The sequence below is a fragment of the Hemiscyllium ocellatum genome, chromosome 24, assembly GCF_020745735.1.
Source record: "Hemiscyllium ocellatum isolate sHemOce1 chromosome 24, sHemOce1.pat.X.cur, whole genome shotgun sequence".
NCBI lineage: Eukaryota > Metazoa > Chordata > Chondrichthyes > Orectolobiformes > Hemiscylliidae > Hemiscyllium > Hemiscyllium ocellatum.
The window spans coordinates 29,724,909-29,750,304 of record NC_083424.1 but is presented as its reverse complement, the minus strand read 5'-3'; the positions used below and the strand labels follow the sequence as shown (position 1 = coordinate 29,750,304).

At 39.2% G+C, this 25,396-nt stretch overlaps 2 protein-coding genes across 2 annotated transcripts in view; both read right to left on the bottom strand.

Annotated features, from left to right (window-relative positions):
• kntc1 (kinetochore associated 1) overlaps positions 1–23,937 on the bottom strand; it is a 152,923-nt gene extending 128,986 nt beyond the window's left edge. Inside the window, exons 1-6 of the mRNA XM_060843653.1 lie at positions 23,896–23,937; positions 13,343–13,486; positions 9,961–10,081; positions 9,269–9,384; positions 8,797–8,869; positions 5,154–5,231 (exon numbers count right to left, since the gene is read on the bottom strand). Of these exons, the coding sequence (XP_060699636.1) occupies positions 5,154–5,231; positions 8,797–8,869; positions 9,269–9,384; positions 9,961–10,081; positions 13,343–13,474 (520 nt within the window). The 5' untranslated portion in view covers positions 13,475–13,486; positions 23,896–23,937. The remainder of the gene's footprint in view (positions 1–5,153; positions 5,232–8,796; positions 8,870–9,268; positions 9,385–9,960; positions 10,082–13,342; positions 13,487–23,895) is intronic.
• Positions 2,689–4,877, bottom strand: LOC132827433 (26S proteasome complex subunit SEM1-like). Its single transcript, XM_060844121.1, has 2 exons — positions 4,788–4,877; positions 2,689–2,892 (listed from the first exon to the last, which is right to left on the bottom strand). The coding sequence occupies exons 1-2, from the start codon at positions 4,875–4,877 to the stop codon at positions 2,689–2,691; spliced, it is 294 nt and encodes a 97-aa protein (XP_060700104.1).
• Positions 23,938–25,396: the final 1,459 nt, after the last annotated feature.

The following is a 25,396-nucleotide window of genomic DNA, read 5'->3' as shown; positions in this document are numbered from 1 at the left end:
CATTTAAAACAATGAATACTTGCATTTTCCAAAATAAATTAAGAAAAATAAATTAAAATACTCAGAAATACTGTTCACCATACTATGAAAACAATTCTTTACAATCAAAACAAATTTAATGCATAGCTCAGCTTGTCTATAGTCAGGCAGATGGGGTCTCTAGAAACATTGCTTTCAATGTTATCAGTTTCTACTATAGCTATTACTTTTGAAGAGTCAGGAGACATATGAGAAGGAAAGATTTACAAATGTACAACCTTAACAAAATCATTCCTCAGAGATCAGAATCCTGTCATGAAGTCATCCTTTATTTATACTTGGAAAGTCCTTGCCTCTGGCACAGACTCATCAGAGTCTACATCCAGTGTCAATCTCTCACTCCTCTTTAGGTCTGCCAGCCAGGTCTCCCTGATTGGGGCCATAAATCCATTTCAATCAGAGAACTTTTATCTTGTTGTTCAGCTAGCTAATCTTGTTACAATCGCTACATCCCTCCCTGAGTCCAAGGACATCGGCCGGTCTTTTTTCTTGGAGAGCCTCCTGGGGCATTTTAGCATTGGATCAGATTCTTCTGATCAGCATCTGATACGGCAAGAATGTAACGCACACAAGCTCATCTTTTGTGCCAGGAATGCCTTCATAGGAATTCACTCTTCTGCTCCCAAAGGCATTGATGCAGTAACATCTGTGATTTTCATCTTAATTTCAGAAGACCCATGCTTACCTGTAGGGTGAACCTCAGGGTCCTTGCAGCCTTTCTAACTGTTCTAAGGTCAGAACACATTTTGCTCCCACACCATTTAAGAGTTCATGGTTTCATATGGTCCACGTGCTTGTTAAAGACCATTGCACTGACCCAAACCTTATACATCACTGATTCCAACCTTATGTCAACTACACCTTTAACCCATGCAGGGCCACTTCCATAGTTCTTACAACAAATTCCCCGTCACAAACTGTCACTCTTGTTGGCTAGATCCCTGGGTCCAGCATTGGTGTTCCTGATGCTATTTCATCCACCTCCTCTCCTCCCCTCTTCCCACAGATCTGTGAAGATGAGATTCAACTCGACTAGAGATTTCACTCAAGTTGCATGTGGGTTGGTTCTGTAATCCAATAACAATGATGACAATTTGATATTTAGTGAGGATGTGGTTGCCTTCAAAGTTTGGACTGCTCTTTCTACCAGACCCATTGGATAGTGGATGGTATGAATTTGTCCTTATGTGTCGAATCCCATTCAACTTTAGGAAATACTCAGATTCCCTGCTGCAAGAAATGACCTAAGCTCCTGAACAGACGTGGGAGTCGGGCACCTTTGATTGCCCTCAGTTAATCTTCCAACAGGTGTAACCCAGTCTTGTCGACTCTGTAGCCCAAGTAGGTCATTTGGAGGGCCTGGAGCACACATTTAACCCTTCTTCAGGATATGCCCACTTCAGAAAAATGTCTAAGGACTATGTCCACATTCTCCAAGTGTTCCTTATTAGTATTCTCTGTTATTAACACATCATCTAAATAAATGGCGACCTGAGATAGTCCTTGCAAAATGTTCTCCATCTTCCACTGAAAAATTTAATAGGTCAATGATAGCCCACATGGCAGCCTTGTATATTGGTACAGACCCTTAGAGGTATTAACTGCAACATACTTCTGGGAATCCTCATCCAACTGCAATTACATATAAGCTTAGTGTATGTCCGGCTTCGTGAAGGAGAGCGCCCCCCCCCCCCCCCCCCCCCCCCCCCCCCCGCCAGCTATACATATAAATCATCTATCTGAGGAATTGGGTACTTATCCAGATGCAAAATGTGATTTAATGTTTATTTAAAATTGCCTCAAAGGCAAACCGCCCCTTCCCGTCAGACTTCAGTACTGCCCATTCCGCACATTGCATTGGTGTAACTCTTTCACTTTCCAACTTTCTAACCGTATTGCCTCTATTTTTGCCTGAGGACAAATGGCATTGGGAGAGTCTTGCAGAATTGAAAAATTGCTTCTTGGTCAACATGCAAGGCCTTGGCTCCTTTTGAGAGTCCCTAGACCTTTCTGGATGAATCTGCGTATTTTATTGGGAATTCACTCAACAGCCATTTTCAAATTGAAAAATATTGAGCCAAGCTTGACGAATTTCTCTCAACTAATTCACCCATCAAGCTTTGGCCCAGAGCCCTTTAGTACAAATCACTGGTAAATGAACCAGTAGAAATGAAGTTGTACCCGAAATCTGCAAACGTTCCCCTGTGGAAGTTCTCAGCCTAGGCAAGGTCTTGTACAAACTTAAGGGTTTGAGTCTAAAGCAAATGTTATTAAAGACTGGTTCTGCAACCACTGAAGTGGCCATGCTGGTACTGACCTCCATTAGAACTGGATGACCATTTAACAGTAACCTGCAAACCTGAAGCATCTAGGAGGGCTCAGGTAAAATGTGCATTGCAACACATCCCTGCTGCAGGTTCTTCTTACAATTCACACAATCTTAACTTGGCATTTTATTGTTGCTTCTTCTCTGTCAATGAGTCAAAATCTTGAAACCTCTTTTTCTTTTATATTCCAAAACAATTTACTATGAAAATAAAAAATGAAAATTCATATAACAGTATTGTTTTTGCCACAAACAATTTTAAACATTTACGCAGTATTCGTTCTTCTCTATCTTCCAGAATTTCTTGTTGTGCAGATCTTCATCTACGAGGTTTCAATCTTGTATCCAAATTTTCCAACTTTAGTTCTTAACTGATGAGAAAAATCATCCTCTGCATTGTTATTATCCTTGGAATCTTTCAAGACATAGGCATCTTCAGCCAAACCAGTCCAGCCTTCAGCAGCGAACTTCTTGAACTCAACATCTTCGTCCAATAAGCCAAGGCCTTCTGGCAGCTTCCTATCCAACACGATTCAGCAAGAAACTGAGCTCAAATATCTAACTCAACTCTGGAAAAATGTTCACCGTATGGGTTGCAGTGATTTGAAAAAAGATAATACAGATAGGCAAAATTTGCTGGATTTACCAGTGACACCCACATTCCATGAATAAATAGTAAAAGTAAACTCAAGTTGGGATAGTGAAATGAAACAACGGAACTGGGATGGGCATAGAAAGAACCAGCTAGAATTAAGACAAACTGAAATATTGGGAATAAATGCTCAGATGTGACTAGAAGGTGAAACAGCAACATGACATAGGAAGTGCACGCTGAACTAAGACAACTTGATACAACTAAACAACATTTAATCAGATGAATTTGACAAAAAAATTGCATTCTTGAAAACAATCTCTTATCCAAAAAAAGAGACTTACACCTTTAAAATATTGTGCGCCCTTAAAAATGTTAACCAGAATAAAAGATAAGTCTTTACATTGTCCAACAAACCTTTTGAAGATTCACAAGTACTACAAAACGTATGAAAAATATCTAACTTTGGAATGTAATAAGCTTTTTTTTTCCATTTCCATTGCTCAAAAATTCATTTCAATCCCTCTAATCCAATTTCTGCCACTTCATGGCTTTGTGCATGGGAAATCATGTCTCACTAACTTCATTAAGTTTTTTGAAGTAACGAAGAGAATTGATGAGGGCAAAGCAGTGGATGTGATTTATATGGACTTCAGTAAGGTTCTTCATGGTAGACTGGTTAGCAAAGTTCAATCTCACGGAATACGGGGAAAACTAGCCATTTCGATATTGGACTGGCTCAAAGGTAGAAGACAGAGGGTTGTTTTTCAGACTGCAGGCCTGTGACCAGTGGAGTGCCACAAGGATCAGTGCTAAGTCCACTGCTTTTTGTCACTTATATAAATGATGTGAACGTAAGATGTATAGTTAGTAAGTTTGCAGATGACCCCAAAATTGGAGATGTAGCAGACAGCGAAGAAGGTTACAGGATCTTGATCAGATGGGCCAATGGGCCGAGAAGCTGCAGGTGGTGTTTAATTTCGATAAATATGAGATGCTGCACTGTGGAAAGGCAAATCAGGGCAGGACTTATATACTTAATAGTAAGTGCTGAGGAACAAACAGACCTTGCAGTGCCGGTTCATAGTTCCTTGAAAGTGGAATCACAGGTAGACAGGATAGCAAAGGTGGCATTTGGTATGCTTTACTTTATTAGTCAGAGCATTGAGTATGGCTGTACAGACATTGGTCCGGACACTTTTGGAATATTGCATGCAATTCTGGTCTCCTTAAAACAGGAAGGATGTAGTGAAACTTGAAAGGGTTCAGAAAAGATTACAAAGATGTTGCCAGGGTGGAGGGTTTGAGCTGTAGGGAGAGGCTGAATAGGCAGAGGCTATTTTCCCTGGAGCGTCAGAGGCTGAGAGATGACTTCATAGAGGTTTATAAAATCATGATGGACAATGCATAGGGTAAATAGACAAGGCCCTTTCCCTAGGGTGAAAGAGTGCAGAACGAGAGGGCATAGGTTTAGGATGAGAGGGAAAGATTTAAAAAGGGAGCAAAGAGGCAACATTTAACCTGATGACATCCAGATTTCCTTATTAATAAAAGCTCTCAACTTCACAATCAATCAAGTGTTGAGTTCCGGTCTGACATTAAATAATGATTATACATAGTTTTCTTCAACTTCATACTGGGAAGAATGAAGCCATTTATTCTAACCTCACTCTTCCCCTCCTGCTAATTATCAGTGACCACTGTTTTTGGTCCCTGCTCCAAACTCTGTTTCTTAGCAAGAGATTTCATCCTTCTCCCTGACAACAGGTGATGACGAAGCCACAGATCACATCCTTGGTGACACATTTCATCACGTGACAAACGTCCAACCTCACTGGTGTCATCATTAACTGTCTCTTTCAAATCTGTAACATCACCTAATTGAGCCAGTTTCAGCTCATCTGCTGCTGAAACCTTCATCCATACCCCCTCATCCGTGCCTACAATACCTCCAGACTCAAATATTTGAAAGTTCTCCCGACTAATCTCCTACATCTTACCAGTTGTAGTTGAGGCCCTATCTGCACTGTACCACCACCTTTATACCACTTTCAGTGCAAGAACCTTAAGTCATATCTGTCAGAACTCCTTTCCAAAACTCTTGCACATCTGCTCACTTTCTCTCCCTATTCTTGTTCTCTTCTGAAATGCACTGGAATATTGATGAAAATCCTACTTAAATAGTTTTTGTTTTACCTTGATGAAGTTTGGCAAGCTGAAGACATGAAACCCAGAAGAAACCGTTATGAGTTAGCAGGACCATATGGTAGGAGCCTAAAAGGAAAAATAAAATATGTTTCCAGCTTTGAAATATCATTGCAAAGCACAAGAACATCATCCTGGACAGAAATTTATAACTCCACTTCTCCAAGCAGTTAATCACCAGCTATAAAAAATGATCACTGCCTGCTTAACTGAAGCAAGCCACGAAAGGAAGAAAAAGACCAACTAAGGAAAAAAAACAAATGGCTATTTCCTATCTCTGCAGCTTGTAAGAATGAAGTACAACATAAAGCAAGAGGGAAGTAAAAGAGAGAAAAAGACCAAATTAACATAAATTGTATTTACAGCAGAATTTTTAAAAATCTTAATCTGAAAGTAAATTCATACAAGTACAATAGATTGCGTTTATACTGCGATTTACAAAAGTAAAGTAACTCAATGTGCCTCACAATAGCAATGATTATAAACAGAAACAAAAACAGAAATTGCTGGAAAAGCTCAGCAGGTCAGGCAGCATCTGTAGAGAAATCAAAGTTAACTGTTCTGAGGAAGAATCACTTGACCCAAAACATGAACTCTGATTTCTCTCCACAGATGTAGCCAAACCTGCTGAGCTTTTCCAGTAATTTCTGTTTTTGTTACTGATTTACAGCATCTGTAGTTCTTTCAGTTATTATGTAGTGATCATAATAAATTTTGCACAGTGCCATTCAAAGAAATTCTTCAGACAAGTAAACAAAATCTTTGTCATAAACACAAGTTTCCAAGAGTTTCTTAAAAGAACAGAATAATGGAAGAAATATGCTGAGATTTACAGACAGAATTTCAGAACTAGTCACCTGAAAGCATAGCCAATTATGGAGTGACAAAAATTGGGATATTCAAAAACCAAGAATTGACAGGACTTGTAAGTATTTATCCAAACAAAAGGCAGTAATTTCCTTTTAGGTCGCAATTCTGTTTTGAGAAAGGCAGTGATTGTTATTTGGAGACTAAATACATTTAATTACTAGAAAAAAATTGCATTACTGATCTTAATCCTCCAAAGTAATGGAGTATCCAGCATCACTGATCTTAATACTCCAAAGTAATGGAGTACCCAGCAATGTCATCAGAAAAAATAATACATGTTTGGAAGATTATCATTAAAAAAAAGAGATTACTTGTAATGGCTTAAATTAAACATATTGAAGAACAGTGGAAGAATTTTCTAATGGTACTTCTGTGGTAAGAGAAAAGCACAGTGGAGGTAAAGCTAAGAGATGGGGGAGTCAAGCTTTATAACCTTAGTGTTCACAAAAAATAAATCATAATATTCTTTAAGGTGATTCTGAACTTACCATTATTCAAAGATAAATGTTATTATAAAACTTTAGAACTCAAAACAGATACATCACAGATAGATCACACCAAGTACTCAGAAAGGAGTCAAGGAAAATAATAATTGCAGCACAGATTATAATTTTACAGACCTCAACTAGAAAGGGAAAATAAGGTGCTCAAGGACTTGGAAGGTGTTGAATCAAATATCCTTTTTCAAAACAAAAGGTGAAAATTAAATAAATTATAAATCAGTTAGTCTTACTTCAGCAGTTAATGAAATACTGAACTGTGGAACGTGGCTTGAAATTAAACAACACAGAATTATAGGAAGGTACTAGCACAGAAAGAGGTCATTCAGTACATTTGTTTCAACTGAAATACTTGCAGAAACAAGAGCTAATTAAGTCCAGTTCATGCAGAGATTGAAAAGGCAAGTTGCAATTGAGCAAACTTTCTATATAACAGAGGATAGTCTAAGCAAATGTGGTTTAGGTGGATTTTTCAAAAACCATTTGAAAAAGTAACATCTAAGAGAGTAAAGTTAGTAATAAATGAATTTAAAGGGAATGTGGTCAACTAGACAAGATGGTTGCAAGAAAGAATGCAAAAAGGTTAGTGGAAACAAAGTCTATCATAGTGGAGATGTGTGGTGAATGGAGATTCACTGGAGTTTGCTAAGTTAAAAGATCACACCAGGTTGTAGTCCAACAGGTTTATTTGGAAGCACTAGCTTTCGGAGCACTGCTCCTTCATCAGGTGGTTGTGGAGTATAAGATCGTAAGATACAGAATTTCTAGCAAAAGTTTACAGTATGATATAACTGAATTCATATATTCAAAAAGACCTGGATTGTTTGTTAAGTCTCTCATCTTTCGAAAGAACGGTTGGTTTCGGTTCTTTCATATGAAAATTGCAGAACTTTTTTAAAGTTACATTCTCAAGTGAACTTTAACAATTGGTATCATGTTTGCCCAGATAATGTATTTAAGGTGTGAGGTACCCTTTGTGAGCTTCTCTGTGCCACAATGTTCAGACTGATTGTAATCTAAAAAAAGACATGCAGAATCTTGCAGGGATTCATGCAGTTTTTGAGCAAAATAAGATGTAATTCTGCAAGTACAAATTCACCCCACAAACTTATATGTGTGAGTTTATGAGAGAGATCTTGTGTATGAGAGAGGGTAACTGGGGCTTGAGTTTTATTTACTCTTGAGCATCAATTATCAAACTTAAATGATGTGAATTGTGAATCGAAGGAACAATGTCAAAATATGTTGACAATCCTTAATTAAAATGTGGTAAATTTGACAAGATCAATTGGAGGATATAAATAGGCCTCAGATTGGACAGAGTAATAAACGTGAAAAATGCATTTGGAAGCAAGAAAAATAAAGGAAGTGCGCCTCAAATAAGTAATGTTTTAAAACAGAGAGAAAGAAAGGGACCTTGACGTGTATGTTAAACAGATTATTTAAGTTATGCAAATAAATACGATTAAATTTGGAAACTGAATCCTTGGCTCTATATCCAAAAGTACAGAGCAAAGGATTAATATTGAACTTGTGCATTCCATCAGTTAGATCGACTGATGGACACCAATTCAAAGGAAGCTATAAATTGATGATTCTTGTGATAAGTAACAATGTCCTTATCTTTGGGCTAGAAAGTTTGGGTTGAAATCCCACCTGTGTCATCACATGTCCAAACACGTTGATTAAAAGTATTTATAAAGCAACAATTCATCAAGTGCAGCAGTGATTCTCTAAAGCATGATAAATATTACTATACCCGAATTACACAACAACAGAATTTGTAGATACACCTCCTTGATGATGCTCTTGAATAAATAGACATTGGGCAATAAAGATAAACACCTGATAAAAGGGGTTACAGGAAAACATAATATTGCTGAGCCAAAAAAATGGTCAATTGCTAATGTAAATTTTTAACTGATCACCTTTGCAATGTTTTGTAATTCACCAATTTATTCACACATGCAACAGAACCTGGCTGATCTCAACCAGATACATATTAAAATCAGAAAGTGAGTTTATTTTAAACCTAATAACAAATCAAGTAACGGTCTGGAGCTCTTTAGAATTAGTTGTTTTCTCCAAGTTCACAGTTATATTCTAAACATACAATTAAATCTTGGCCAGACAGAATGAACACAAAACTCAGCTGTCATGTAATGCAATACTTCCTCTTCAACTTCTCAAGGGAAAATAAACTTAACAATAAAGTTCCTTTCATGAGCTTACTTCTGGACAATAGCAATTTTTTAAAAAAGTACCTGAATCAGGGGCTTCTTTCTCTAAGGTAAGGCTCAGGTAGGTCTTTCCCTTTGAAGAGTGTTTCATCAACGACTTCAAAAAGAGACAAGAAATTGTAAACAAATACTTTTTTGGGGAATTAAATGTTGTATATGGTACACTTGTGTAAACATGTAAATAAATAAATTAAAGATAATTTTAAAAATAATGGTCATTTACCCTTTTATTGCTATGGAATTATTAAATGGTTCATTTCATGCTTACTAAAATAATTAGCAAACATTTATTAAAACAAGTCAAACTAAACTAAAGATGTCAAGACCAAGCATAATGTGACACACAAATAAAACAGTCAAATTGCTTTGCCATCTCAAGAATTTAAGAATCTTGAAAGCCTCAAACTCTTTCCCACCTTACAAAGATAAGCTTTCATTTTGGGATGCTTGGTCTAATGACCACTTAATTATTTACAACTACATAACATCAACTTACATTAGTTAAGAGTGTCTGTCTGGACTTTACATGTAGCAAATGAAGATTTCCATTTCTTTCTCCAACCATCAGAAATTGACCTTCCTGACAAAGTGCTACAACATCCACATCAGTATCTATAACAGATTAAACAAAATAAAAATCAACCAACAGAAATTTAAGCAGCCACAAACAGAACAGAAACTAAGATGAGTAGGAAAGAAGAATATTATGTTATATGCTCCTGGAACAAGGCAAATGAAGCAGCTCTTTAGAAATTGAAATTTTCTGCTTTTCTGATCAAGAATTTTCTCCGTAAGCCTTTCCCCATCTAGCCTAATTTTCCCCCTTTAAGATGCTGCTGAAAACATTTGGTCACCTGCCTTATATGGTTCAATATCAAACATTTGCCTCATAGCATTTGCATGAAGCACCTTTGGGCATTTTACTACTAAAGATGCTATCTAAACAAAAGTGGAGAGTGTCACTTGACACTCTCAGTACAAATGAGTACACAAGCTCGGGCTATATAAATTAGTGGAACTTCTGAGGAATGCTACCAAATCTAAAAAATTATTTTAGCTTTATAATACTATTTTAGTCTGGTCCTTACAGTTACTCCTGCTGATAGTTGTTCTGAATGTCTGCTCCCCTAAATCTCTATTGAACATTTGCAAGATTTTAAAAAAGCCAAAATAGCTCACAATACTCACCAAACTGGAGCTGCAACAGTACTGATTGACAAATTTGGTCCAAAAGCAATACTGAGTGGTCCACAACAACCACACAACCATCAGAGCTGCAAAACGCATGAAGCTTGGGATTGACTGTTATCTAAATGACAAAAAGCAACAACAATTCTTTATAGTTGCTTTTAAAATTAGTAAAGTTTAAATAATTAGATAGTAATGATACTTCAAAATGCAGTACCATGTTCGTTTGACATTAAAGCCAGCAAATGAGAAAGTATCTGATCCACTACTTAAAAAGAAACACTGAACAAGCAGGAAATTTGGAATTTTAAAACGTACCAACAGACATTTGTTAGAGGTGAACTATAAATTGCCTAACTACAGTGGAATCAGTCTACACCTTTGTTAAACAGCACTCAATGAATTTACTCCAATTTTGATTCTGAGCTTTAAATTGAATTATTTGATCTGTGGATTTCCATTAATAAAATGATTGTATTTCCAGATATAATTAGAACACATAAGGTGGAATCTTCTAAGCCCCTGAATAATTTGGGCATTGCAAAAAATTTGTACCAATCACATTAGATGTTCAGTGAGGAAATTCCTCACCATCAAGAGGAAAAGGTACCATTTTCCAACCAATTGTTGAATGGCAGCACAAGATTCTCACTAGCGAGCGGTAAGAGGTCAATTTCTATTCACGAACTTCCTCATTGCTGTATCATCTCACTTTATTGATAATCAGTTTCCCATTAGAACATAGAACAGTTCAGGTCTTTCGGCCCTCAATGTTGTGCAGACCTTTTATCGTACTCTAAGGTCCGACTAACCTACATTCCCTTCATTGTACTAACTTTCATGTGCCTATCCAAGAAGTCTCTTAAATGTCCCTAATGTATCTGACTCTACGACCACTGCTGGCAGTGCATTCCATGCACCCACCATTTTCTGTGTAAAGATTCTAGCTCTGACTTCTCCCCTAAACCTTCCTCCAATCACCTTAAAATTATGCCCCCTCGTGAAAGCCGTTTCTGCCCTGGGGAAAAGTCTCTGACTATCTACTCTATATATACCTCTCATCACCTTATATAGCTCTAACAAGTCACCTGTCTTCCTTCTTCACTTCAGTGTGCAAAGCCCAAGCTCACTCAACCACTCTTCCTAAGACATGCCCTCCAATCCAGGCAACATCCTGGTAAATTTTCTCTGCACCCTCTCTAAAGCATCTACATCCTTCCTATAATGAGACGACCACAACTGACCACAATATTCCAAGTGTGGTCTAACCAGGGCTCCATAGAGCTGCAGCATAAGCTCACAGCTCTTAAGCTCAATCCCCCTGCTAATGAAAGCCAACACATCATATGCTTTCTTAACAACTCTGTCAACTTGGATGGCATCTTTGAGGGACCTATGGAGATGGAGCCCAAAATCCCTCTGTTCCTCACACTTCCAAGAATCTTGCCTTTAACCCTGTATTCTGCATTCAAATTTGACCTTTCAAGTGAATCACTTCACACTTTTCAAAGTTGAACTTCATCTGCCACTTATTAACCCAGTTCTGCATCCTGTCAACGTCTTGTTGCAACCGACAACAGCCCTCCACATTACCTACCACTCCACCAACATTTGTGTTATCGGGAAACTTACTAACTCACCCTTCCAATTCCTCATCTAAAAAAAAATTCTTAAATTTTTATAAAAATCACAAAGAGCAGAGATCCCAGAACCGATCCCTGTGGAACACCACTGGTCACCAAACTCCAGGCTGAATACTTTCCATCCACCACCACCCTCTGTCTTCTATGGGCCAGCCAATTCAGTATCCAGACAGCCAGATTTCCCCGTATCCCATACTTCCTTCCTTTCTGAACGAACCTGCCATGGGGAACCTTATCAAATACCTTGCTAAAATCCAGGTACACCACATCCACAGCTCTATCTTCACAAATATATGTTTTGTCACATCTTCAAAGAATTCAATAAGGATTGTGAGCATGACCTGCCTGCCTCCCCCCCCCCCCCACCCCAACCATACACAAAGCTATGCTAACTACCTCTAATCAAGCTATGGTTTTCGTAAGTCCTGGTTCTCAGAATTCTCCAATAGTTTGTCCGACCACAAATGTGAGACTGACTGGTCTGTAATTCCCAGGATTATCCCTTTTCCCTTTCTTGAACAAGGGAATAACATTTGCCAAACTCCAATCATCTGGCACTACTTCAGTGGATAGTGAGGACGCAAAGATCATCGCTAAAGGCACAACAATCTCTTCCCTCACATCCTGTAATAACCTAGGGTATATTCCTTCTGGCCCAGGAGATTTATCTATCATTATGATTTTCAAAATTTTCAGCACATCCTCCTTCTTAACATCAGTCTTTTCAAGTATATCAGTCTGTTTCATTCTTCCACCTGTTAAATACAAACTTGACAATTCCCAACAAGAAAGTCAGAATGGTAACCGAGTGACTCCACTTGCCATTTGCTCCTCGGCATCTCCAATCACTGACGATCTAGGAGCACACTCCACTGACAATGAGTACACTTAACCCCGATCCAGCACAACGTTCAGCGAAGTGGACTGCCAAGCACTCTCTGTCCAACATGTCCAAGCCAAATGAAAATAACCATTCAGGGAAGGTGCAAGCTGCAACAATTGATCAGGTGAATGATTGGGCTTCAAATGTACCACCTATGCCAGGTATCCAGGAGGTGCTAACAATGGTCAGTACTTCTGTCTGTGATGAGTAGTACAGGCAGGGTGCCATAGGGCTATGGTGCACAGATAATTAGGCAAGTGAGAGAAGGCAACACAAGAAAACGGACTAGGGCCTAAGAGAAACTCTCCATTAAACTTTCCAAAATTGACACTTAGTCAGTTTTTGGTGAAATTCAGTCTGTCAAGATTTTAATTGAAAATTAAAACATTGCAGCAAACCAAATTACCGTTGCTCATTCAACCAGTGATGTCACTCAGGCACACACTCTCCAATTTACCGAATTACTGACAAATGGAGACACATTGGACGGCTTTCTGTTTTTAGTAGAAAAGTAATAAGCAATGAGTAAAGAGAGAAAGTGAAGACTGCAGATGCTGGAAAGTCAGAGTCAAAACGTGTGGCACTGATAAAGCACAGCAGGTCAGGCAGCATCTGAGGAGGACAGTTGATGCTTTAGGCATTAGCTCTTGCTGATGAAGGGCTTATATCCGAAAAGTCAACTCTCCTGCTCCTCAGATGCTGCCTGACCTGCTGTGCTTTTCCAGCGCCACACCTTTTGACTTGAACAGAAGTAATAATTACAAAGCATTTGGAACATTGCAAAGCATTGCAGCTTTACTATTTTCTCATCACTATCCATCCCACCAGCCAGTGCCGCATAAATATAAAATCTTACCGTTGTCGAAGAGGATATTTTAACTATAGTATCCACTTGATACAGTGCTGTACCACTCTCTTTTCTGGCCTCAATGTTTAACCGACCACTGCCTGTATCATCATTTGTCAGAAGTTCAATATCATTCCACATCTTGAATGATTACTATAATCAAAAATACAAAGAAAAAATCAGAAACAGCTTATTGTATTTTATTAAATTTCTTTAACATTACACCAAGATAAATAATTGATTTTTCCAACTAAGTTCAATTTAATTTCATAAACAGAAGTAGGTAAAATATAAACGAGACATTTATGTTTTGATAACACTGCAATTGGTTTCCTTAATTTGTTATGTCAAGCAAAAACTTGCATTTTATATCACCTATACTACAGAAATCATCCCTAGGCGTTTCAGAGATGTAATTAGAAAAGAAATGAACAGTGCAAAGAATGAACTAGTGCCCAAAGGTTTAATCAATAATTAAGTCGTGAACTGAAACAGAAAAATGATATAGAAGCAAATATATTTTGCGCAGGCTAGAACATGGGCAAGACCTTTCTGGATTAACTGAAACTTTTGTATCCTAGTGGCTGGGAGGCTGCTGAGAAAAGCTTTGGAATAGTTAAGTCCACATAAGACAAAAGAAAAGTTAAGGGCTTCAGCAGCAAGGTTAAGACAAAAAGAAACAGGAACAGTAGTAAGCTGCTCGGCCTTCAAGCCGGCTCCACTATTCAGTAGGATCAGGGCTGATCCGCTTTATTCCTGATGAAGGGCTTTTGTCCGAAACATCGATTTCGCTGCACCTTGGATGCTGCCTGAACTGCTGGAAATTTCCAGCACCACTAATCCACCATTCCTCCTGTCCACATTCCTTCCTTTGCCCAGTGACCATTGATTCCCCTACTGATCAAGAATCTATCTCAGCCTTAAGTATACAGAAGGATTCTGCCCCACAGCTTTCTTTGGCAAGGAGTTCAAAAGGGTCATAAATCTCTTAGAGAAGAAATTCCCCACCTCAGTCTTAATATGGCACTTCTTTATTCTGAGATGATGTCCCAGACTCTCCCACAGGGTGAAATATCCTCTCAGCATTTGTCCTGTCAAGACGCTTAAGAATTCTGTATGCTTCAATGACATCACCTCTCATTCTTCTAAACTCCAGCAAATAGAGTTTCAAAACCTGTTTAGCCTTTGCTAAATCCCTCCATATCAGGGATCATCCTGGTAAATCTCTTCTGAACTTCCTTTAATAGAGGGACCAAAACTGCTCACAATATTCAAGATGTGATCTCACTTGCATCTTGTACAGTTGCAGTAAGTCTTCCCTACTCTTATACTCCAAACCCCTTGAAACAACGGCCAATACTGCATTAACCTTCCAAGTACCTGCTGATTCCACCTGCCAGCTTTCTGTGCTTCATACACAATTACACCCAAGTCTCTTTGTGTTGCAGCTTTCTGCAGTTTTTCTCCACTTACACAATACTGTTCTTTATTCTCCCTTCCAAAATGAACAATATCACAATTTCCAACATTATATCCCACTTGCCTATTTTTTGCTCAGTCAATATCACTCTGAGAACTGATGGTTTGCAACAAATACAAATAATTATTCAGGAAGAAAAAGCAGGACATTTAAGAAGGCTTAGAACAAACAGTCAACATGGTTTTGTGAAAGGAAAACCATGTTTGATAAATTTGCTAGAGCTTCTCGAGGATTCAACAAGCAGAACTGATAAAGGAGAACTTGCAGAAATAATGTATTTGCATTGGTGCCACATCAAAGTTATAAGAGATCCCAATACTGGGAGCAATGTATTAGCATGAGTTGAGAATTGCTTCATGCACAAACATGAGGGATCAGAGATTAATTGGATCTTTTTTACAATGGAAAGACATTACTAGTGGAATGCCACAAGAATCATTCCTCAGGGCCTCAATTACTTATAATCTATACGAATGACTTGGAGGATGGGGCAGTATGAAATACATCCACATTTGCTGCCAATAAAAAAAAGTGGGAGGGCATGCTTTGATGAGGACACAAAGACAAGGGGATACAGATAGTTGAATGATTAATCTCCACCTACCAAGATTTCATTCAATATAGGCAAGCGAGAAGTCATATACTTCAGTAAGGACACTCAAAAACTATAAGACAGAGGAATCTGCATGTTCTTAGGCACGAGTCACAACAGATGAATGCAAATACAGCACATAATGAAGAAATCAGGTGAATTTTTGACATTTATTGCTAGGTTGAAGTTTTACTACAACAGGTTGCACAGGCTATTTGTGAGGCTACACCTGGAGTACTGTGTATTGCTTTACACTCAGTATTTAGAAAGGGTATACTGGCATTGACAGTAGTTCAAAACAGATTGTTTGCGTTGTCATCCAGTTTCCCTATCCTCATATCAGTCGAAGCAAAACTCTCAGAGACGCAGTGTAGTTTTACCTCCATCTTTACTCTGGGCCCTGGAAGGAGAGAAAAAAATCGCCCATGTGCATAGAGACATGAGTTCTCAGTCTTCTCTCGAACAGCAGATTCTTATGAATTATATAGTTACTTGCACGGAGGAGCATCCCGATAAGGCAACACATACATTGATTAGGTGACTGTTACAATCAGCGAGTGTCAATAGGAAAGATTAAGCCATCTGCTGTTACACAATGAATGTTCTTAACTTTGTTAACTGACTTCACATAACAAATACTTTTCACCTTGTTAACTGATTTTACACACTGAATGCTTCTTCATTTTGTTAACTACCTTGTTAATCTTTTCCACCTTGTTAATCCACTACCCTTACCTCCAGCACCTCATTGTTTACTGCAAGTTCTTATCTGATCCAAGTCATGCTTAGCTGAACCTTGGTTTCTCAAAATCTCAAAACTTAACTCTTTCTCTACCTGCTCATAACTTATACACTTTCTCATTTGGATAACAAGGTTGACATATCAAGACATGCTTAACAGGTTAGGCCTTTATTAATTAGAATTCAGAGGATAAGGGGGTGATCTGTTTGAAATATACAGATGGTAAGGGGATTGGCTTAGTAAGTATAGATATGTGGCAATTGGTAGGGGAATCTTGAATCAAGGAACATAATTACAAAATAAGGAGGCACTCATTTAAAACCAAGATGCCAAAAATTTCTTCTCCAGACTAGCGAATACCTGAAATTCTCTATCAGAGTAGTAGAGGCTAGATCACTGATATTTCAAGTAGGGCAATAGATTTTTGAAGGATCAGTAAATTGAGGTTTACATGGAGATGGCACAAGAGAAGAGTTGAGATCTGAGACAGATCCATAGTGATTTTTATAGAATGGTGTTGCAAGTTTGAGGGGTTGATAAGCTCAGGAGTCAGCCAATTTCTTATGTTATTATGTTTCAGTGATGTGATAGGAGCAGAAACCTGCAACCCATTCTGAAAGATGAAAGACTTAAAAGCAATCTAGGTTGTTCAATATATCGTTTCAGTTGCATGACACTATAACGTTTTGCTATAAATTCTGTGTTTTATGATGCTGCTCCACAGCTCCCTGAGGAAGGAGCAGTGCTCCAAACGTTAGTATTTCTAGATAACTTGTTGGACTATAACCTAGTATTGTGTGGTTTTTAACTTTTTCAGATGTGATTCAACCAAATATGATGATGAATGATTAAATCAGTGTTGTGCCAGATGGTCAAGATGTCCGCAACCCCAATTTACTATCTTTAAAGGACTCCCACTACTTGATTCCAGACGTGTCTGCGTGGGTTTCCTCCGGGTGCTCCGGTGTCCTCCCACAGTCCAAAGATGTGTGGGTCAGGTGAATTGGCTATGCTAAATTGCCCGTAGTGTTAGGTAAGGGGTAAATGTAGGGGTATGGGTGGGTTGCGCTTTGGCGGGTCGGTGTGGACTTGTGGGGCCGAAGGGCCTGTTTCCACACTGTAAGTAATCTAATTATTTTGGAATGTTAAAGTGTTAAGTATATGAAAACTTAATGAAAGATGACTCATCAGTCAGCACAATCGCAATGATTACCTAAAAGATAGAATCATCCACAATAACTTTAACCAAAAGAGCAACCTCCTTTGTTTGGCTACATTAATTCAACCTTCATGTTAGTTTTCTTTCTTATAAGGAGGAAATTTCTGGTCAAACATCATCCAATATTATAAAATTGCATGACAAACCAAACACAGTATGGAAGCCAAAGAGGGATGGATGCTCAGGTTGAACTGAGTGTTGTCCACATGTGGAAATTTGTATTTGCTCAGATTTTGTGGACAGGACAATACAACAGCACTTAGCACTGATGTTAAGGAACGTTTAGACTATAAAAGTCTGCCAATCTGTATGGTGTGGATTTTCCCATGACAAATGTTAGTTTAAAATTGACACCTTGCATATAGGAATTGAGAGGTCATGTTGTGGCTGTACAGACATTGTTGGGCCACTTTTGGAATATTGCATGCAATTCTGGTCTCCCTCTTATAGGAAGGATGTTGTGAAATTTGAAAGTGTTCAGAAAAGATTTAGAAGATTTTTGCCAAAATTGGAGGGTTTGAGCTATAGAGAGAGGCTGAATAGACTGAGGCTATTTTCCCTGGAGCGTCGGCAGCTGAGGGGTGACCTTATAGAGATTTCTCAGGTCATGAGGGGCATGGATAGGGTAAATCAACAAGGCCTTTTCACTGGGGTGGGGAAGTCCACAACTAGAGAGCATTGGATCAGGGTGAGAGAGGAAGGATTTAAAAGGAACCTAAGAGGCAATTTTTTCACACAAAATGCGGTGCATGTATGGAATGAGCTGCTAGCAGAAGTGGTAGAGGCTGATACAACTAAAACATTTAAAGTGTGTTTTGAAGTTGAAGACATGTACTGTACCTTTCAGAGAGAGTGAATGCTGTTCTGCACTGAGAGCTTACAAGCACCTGTGATATGAGTGGACAGCAGTCTCAGAGTGTTTTGGAAAACTAAAAATATGCAAAATTTGGCTGTGAAATGGATACCTGAGTTGGTAGCTGTTTTAATAACAATTCGAATTTAACCTGTTTAAATTATGCCCAGGATACTAAAACCCAATCGAGTTTGGTTCAATGTTGGCAAAACAATAAATTCAATGAGATGATCTAATGTCTGGGATATTTAAAAATGCAGGCATTTTGAAAATCAGTCAGAGCAACTGCCATCAACACAGATCCAAGAAATTAGGAAACATTCTCCATCAAAGGTACCCTTTCATATGAAAAATATTCATAGTGAAAAGAAAGACGACCCAGGGAGAACTTTAGCTGGAAGAAGACAGACTCTGAAGGTGACCATGTGGTTTTGAAATTAAGTTGATGTAATTATTGTTGTTTAATATTCACTTCTGGTGTTAAAGAATAAATTGATATTATTTTCTATAAATAGTAGAATTTGGGAGTTTGCCATCATGAGGTGAGGTGAGCTTTTCTGGGTGTTTAGTTTAATTACCAGAAGGGTTCACCATTGTGTCATACAAAGGCAACCGAATGGGTATATCAAGAGGAGGGGTTTAGAGGGATATAGGCCAAATATGGGCAAATGGGACGAGATTAATTTAGGATATCCAGTCAGCAGGGAAGAGTTGGACCTAAGGACCTGTTTAAAGAACAAAGAAAATTTACAGCCCAGGAACAGGCCCTTCGGTTCGCCAAGCCTGAGCCAATCCAAATGTACTGCCTAAACCTGTCACCCAATTCCTAAGCATCTGTATCCCTCTGTTCCCCACCTACTCATGCATCTGTCCAGACACATCTTAAATGAATCCACCGTGTCTGCCTCTACCATCTCTGCTGGCAACACGTTCCAAACGCCCACCACCCTCTGTGTGAAGTATTTGCCACGTGTATCTCCCTTAAACTTTCCATCTCTCACTTGAAAGCCTGACCTCTTGTTATTGAATCCTTCACCCTGGGGAAATGCTTGTTTCTATCCACCCTGCTTATACCCTTCATGATTTTGTAAACCTCCATCTCCTTTTTTCTAATGAAAACAAACCTAACCTACTCAACCTCTCTTCATAGCTAGCACCTTCCATAGCAAGCAACACCCTCGTAAACCTTCTCTGCACCCTCTCCAAACAATCCACATCCTTTTGGTAATGTGGCAACCAGAATTGCACAAAGTATTCTAAATGCGGCCTATCCAGTGTCTTATACAATTTTAACGACTTGCCAACTCTTATAGTCAATACCCCGTCCAATGAAGGCAAGCATACTATATGTCTTCTTGACCACTCTATCCACCTGTGCAGCAAATTTTAGGGTACAATGAATACTCCCAGATCTCTCTGCCAATCAACTTTTCCCAAGGCTCTTCCATTCATTGTATAATTCACTCTAGAATTAGTCTGGCCTAAATGCATCACTTCACATTTGTCTGGATTGAAAACCATCTGCCACTTTTCCGCTCAACTCTCCAGTCTATCTATATCCTCCTGTATTCTCTAACAGTCCCTTACGCTTTCTGCTACTCCACCAATCTTCATGTCATCTGCAAACAGTGCCCTCTTCCAGATCATTTACATACATCACAAACAACAGTGACCCCAACACTGACCCTGTGGAACACCACTGGTCACCTTTCTTCATTTCGGGAAACTCCCTTCAAATACTACTCGCTGTATCCTATTGCTCAACCAGTTCTTTATCCACCTAGCAAGAACACCCTGCACACCATGTGGCTTCACTTTCTCCATTAGTCTACCATGTGACCCAGACTAATCAAACTTCTATCTCTAACCTCAACATTCATCATGTTACTCCCCTCAGCGAACACTGATACAAAGTAATCATTCAGAATCTCACCCGTTTGCTCAGGTTTGACACACAGCCTTCCTTCATTATCCTTTAGTAGACCAATCCTTTCTCTAGTTACCCGTTTGCTTCTTATACAAGAATAAAATGCTTTGGGATTCTCCTTAATTCTGCTCACTAAAGCTATTTCATGACCCCTTTTAGCCCGCTTGATTCCTCATTTCAGACTTGTCCTCTTCCGATATTCCTCCAAAGCCCGTTCTGTTCTTAGCTGCCTAGACCTTATGTACACTTTCCTTTTCCTCTTGGCTTGTCGTAAAATTTCTCCTGTCATCCATGGTTCACGAATCTTGCCCTTCCTATCCTTTGCCTTCAACAGGACATGCTTATCCTGCACTAACTTTAACCTACCTTTGAAAGCCTCCCACATCTCAAATGTGGACTTCCCTTGAAATAGTTGTGTCCAATCTATATCTCAGAGATCCTGCCTAATTTTGATATAATTGGTCTTGGCCCTGTTTAGTACTCTTCCCTTAGGACCCCTCATCTGTATCTAGAGTATTCTAAAACTTACATAATTGTGGTCACTGTTCCCAAAGAAATCCCCCACCGCAACTTCTACCACCTGTCCTGGCTCGTTCCCCAGTACCAGGTCCAATATGGCCCCTTCCCTCATCAGACTATTGACATACTGCTCTAGAAAATTCTCCTGGACACTTCTTACAAATTCTATCCCATCCACACATCTTAGTGTATCCCAGTCAATCTTGGAAAAATTAAAATTTCCCATCACCACTACCCTATTGCCTCTACATCTTTCCATAATCTGTTTATTTATTTATTCTTCTACCTCACGCTCACTGTTGGGAGGCCTATAATACAGACCCAACAATGTAAATGCACCCTTCTTATTTCTCAGCTCCACCCAGAATGCCTCACCACCCAAGACCTCCATAGTGTCCTCCTTTAGCACAGCTGTGATATCGTCCCTGACCAGAAATGTAACTCCACCCTCCCTTTTACTTCCCTCCCTGTCCTGTCTGAAGCATCGATATCCTGAAACATTTAGTTGTCAATCTTGCCCTTCCTTCAACCAAGTCTCTGTGGTTGCAATAACGTCATACTCCCAGGCACCAATCCAAGCCCTAAGTTAATCTGCCTTACACACCATACTCCTTGCATTAAAGTAGATGCTTTTCAGGCCACCAGATCTTTTGCGCACATCTGCTCTTTGCCTACTCTTTCCTTTATTAATGCTATCTTCATGATTCTTACAGTCTCCACCTCGCTGCCTACTTGTTTTTTCTTCTGGTTCCCAGCCCCCTGCCACATTAGTTTAAAACTTCCCCAACAGCAGTAGCAAAACTTCCCCAAGGACATTGGTTCCGGTCTGGTTCAGAAGTAGACCGTCCATTTTGTAATAGTCCCACCTTCCCCAGAACCGGTCCCAATGTCCAACAAATCTGAACCCCTCCCTCCTACACCATCTCTCAAGCCAAGTGTTCATCCTGTCTATTTTTTCATTTCTACGCTGGCTAGCATATGGCACTGGTAGTAATCCAGAGATCACTATCTTTGAGGTCGTCCTCTTTAACTTCTCTCCTAGCTCCCTGAATTCTTCTTTCGGGACCTCATCTCGTTTTCTACTTATATCATTGGTGCCTATATGCACCAAGACAACTGGCTGTTTACCTACCCCTTTTCGAATGCTCTGTAGCCAAACGGTGACATCCCTGACCCAAACACCTGGGAGGCAACATACCATCCAGGAGTCCCGTTTTTGGCCACAGAACCGCACATCTTCTCCCCTCACAATAGAATCCCCTATGGCTATGGCCCTACGAGTCTTTTTCCTTCTGAACAGCAGTGCCCACCACAGTGCCATGATCTTGACAACTGCTGCCCTCTCCTGATGAGCCAGCTCCTCCAACTATATCCAAAACGGTATACTTGTTTTGGAGGGAGATGACCACAGGTGACATCTGCACTGCCTTCCTACTCTTTTTCTGCCTTTTGGTCACCCATTCACTGTCTCCCTCAGCAATTCTAACCTGCGGTGTGACCAGTTCACTAAATGTGCTATCCATGACCTCCTCAGCATCGCGGATGCTCCACATCGAGTCCATCTGCAGCTCCAGATTTGTTATGCAGTCAAAAAAAGAGCATTGTACATCTCTCAGGCTCTAAGTCAGCAATCACCAGAAAACCTACACAGTGCAAACAACCGATCACAAAGCTTTTTACACCTACAAACCAGGAAATTAAAATGATTTAATATTCTTACTTTATAAGCAACTTTGGCAAAGAAAATAAATGCATGCTTGGGATTGAAATAGAAATTGGTCTATTGTAAAATTGTACAATTTTTAATGAAAAAGTTTCATATTCCACCAATACACCACTGCTTTTCAAAAGCAGGAGATTTTTCATTGTAAACCCAAATAAACCATTCAACATAAGACCATAAAAGTTTTCAGCAGTTCAGTTTATAAATTGACTGCAAATTGAAGGGACAGCAACAATACACCCAATGGGACCACTTTGAAACACTGATAAGAACTGAGTTCTTGCTGCACACACAAAAAAAAAGAAAAAAAAAATAAACAGGAGTGTAAGGGCACTAAAAAAAATATAACCAGGAGATGCCTTTTGATGTGAAGGGCACTGCTTGTCACAGGCCACTTGGGTGTTTTCCTATTTTTCCTGGTGGTGGAAATTGAATAAAGATTTGTACACCTTGTCTCTCACTGTGTCTCACAGCTGCACGCACACACCATGGGTGCTGGGGATAAAAATAATAAGCACTACCGCAGTTAGGCGGTAGTGTGGGGGTTAATAAGAGAAAGAAAAAAAAACAGGAACGTAAGGGCACTGCTTGTCAAAAAAAATAAAAGAAAAGAGAAAAAAAAACCAGGAGATGCCCTTTGATGTGAAGGGCACAAAAAAAAAGAGAAAAAAAGAACTGAGTTCTTTTCCCCCTCCAACTCTATTTTGATTTAGTCCTGGCCCTCCCCTTCACTGTTTTGATCACACAACATTGCCCTTTGATGTGAATGGCACTGCTTGCCACTGGCCACCTGGGTGTTTTCCTATCTTCCTGGTGGTGGAAATTGAATAAAGATTCGTGCACTTTGTGTCTCACACCTGCACACATACACATACATTACCGCGGTTAGGCGGTAATGTGTGTGTGTGTGTGGGGTGGGGAAGGAAAAAAAGATAAAAAACTGAATTTCAAGTTAAATCGCACAAATGCAGATTCCAGAAGTTAGCATGTGTTTCTGAACAATAAAAATGACACAAAGTCAATAGTTTAACTAACATATTTACTGCAAAGTCATGTTTAGAATAATATTACCAAGGAGCAGCACTTAGATGAAAAACAAAATAGGAGCGAGTGGGTTGTCTGGGAGAAAGCAGCATCCTGGTAGCTGATTGTCTCACTACAATGAGGTAGGAATACAGGTAAAAAAACAGTGACACTGATCTATACATCGGAAACAGTAAAGGTGTATCATGAACTCAGGTAACAAAAAGGTTAATGATCTTCCAGTAATAAACACAAAATCTAACAACTGGGGTCGACAGCAAAACATTCATGCTGGTTTAACTGAAATTCAGGATGATCTTCCTTGCATATAGTTCACAAATTAACCGTAACCGTAATTAACCGTACTCGCCGCTGCAGTAATTCACGGCAACTAACCGAAAGGCCGTAAATGCCAAATCCTCCGTCAATCGGGGAAAACTCACTTTTAATCAAATACATCAACTATCATTATAATTACCCATACCGTCAACAAGTTAGACCAACACCACAGAAATATGAATCAAAGCATCAAAAATCATTCCAGACCCTCTACAGAAAAATTGATTTTTTTTAAATTGGCGGGATTAGGCAGATTCCCAGCATTCCCTGCGCGTCGACGTCATGGACAGGAGAAGCTCCGCCCACCACCGCGCGGGACAGTTTCGTTGTCCGCACCATGTGATCCTCAGGGGAAGGAGGGCCGGTCAAACTGAAGAGAAGCTCCGCCCACAACGGCGCGCTGAAGGAGCACGTGATTCGTTCTTTTCCCCACCCCCACCGGCTGGTCATAAGTGCAGATTCCACTTTCGAAGAGGTCAGTTTCCGAAGTCTACGTTTATACACTGGCTGAATGGCAGTGTCTGGGTAGAATAGCACAACACGTTTAGAGATAATATACAAGTTCCTTTTGCAGATATTTTGTATTAATAAATTTCACTGAACAATTTTTGAAACCACTACAGATGTATTACGCGAACAAGCTGAGTTTTGAAAGTGTAATTCCAGATTCGCAAAAATGTTGTTGTTTTCTCTCTCCATCCCAGATATCCCACTCTCTGATATTATGTTACGTTTCCAGCATCTCCGATACTTCATTTTTTTATAGAAGCATTCGTCATTGCCCTTTCTCTGGTTAAAAACAACTTTTATGTAGTAAAAAAGCAAAAATTCCAAACGATCAAGTGTCTTATAGACTAGCTACTGACTTTAAATTTCAAAGACCTGCAAATAAGTGGTCCTAAATTAGTTCTGAGGATGAACTTGTGATCAACTTTGATCTATGTACAGAAAGGACACATTTTTCAAATGATATAAATGACTAACACGGCAATGCAAAGGGAATGGGTTTTTTAAAAAGTACAATTGGAACACCGTATTTTGGATTTCAGCTTCAGCCAATGGAAGTCCTTATAATTTCACTGATACCAAAATGTGCTAAAAGTAACTGATATTATTAACTAATCTTTGGACAGAATTCTGTACTGTTTCTACAATTATTTTGAATCTACTGAGATATGAAATGTCGACTTGTAATATTGAACAAGAAAGCAAAATTAGATCTGTTAAAAGTTACTACAAAGAGTGTATAAGCAAAACAGTGAAAGTAAAAGGCCAGCAGAGATGTGTTTTTTGAGAAGTAAGATCAGGATTAGTTGGACACACCTAATTTGAGTATTGAGGGAAGCAGACACGTAAGAAAGCCTTTTGCAGGTAATCACCAAGCAACAACTACAATTCTTTCGGCATGTATTTTGGGGAGAGAAATTTGAACATAACAAAAAGGATCAAGACTAGGCTATTCAGCCCTTTAAAACTACTCCACTACTCATGGCTGATCATCCAAATCAGTACTCCGTTCGCATTTTCTCCCATAACCCTCTGATCCCTTTAGCCCTAAGAACTATGTCTAACCCCCCCTTCAGAACATTCAATATTTTGGCCTCAACCATTTTCTGTAAATTTCACAGGCTCATCATTGTCCGAGT

Bases quoted from the DNA above. Each gene is read 5' to 3' on its own strand.
- LOC132827433 (XM_060844121.1), bottom strand. From the start codon at position 4,877: ATGAAGGTTTCAGCAGCAGATGAGCTGAAACTGGCTCAATTAGGTGAT. The intron at 2,893-4,787 runs GTTGGACGTTTG...TGCTGAATCGTG, and splicing joins TTAATGATGACACCAGTGAG to TTGGATAGGAAGCTGCCAGA.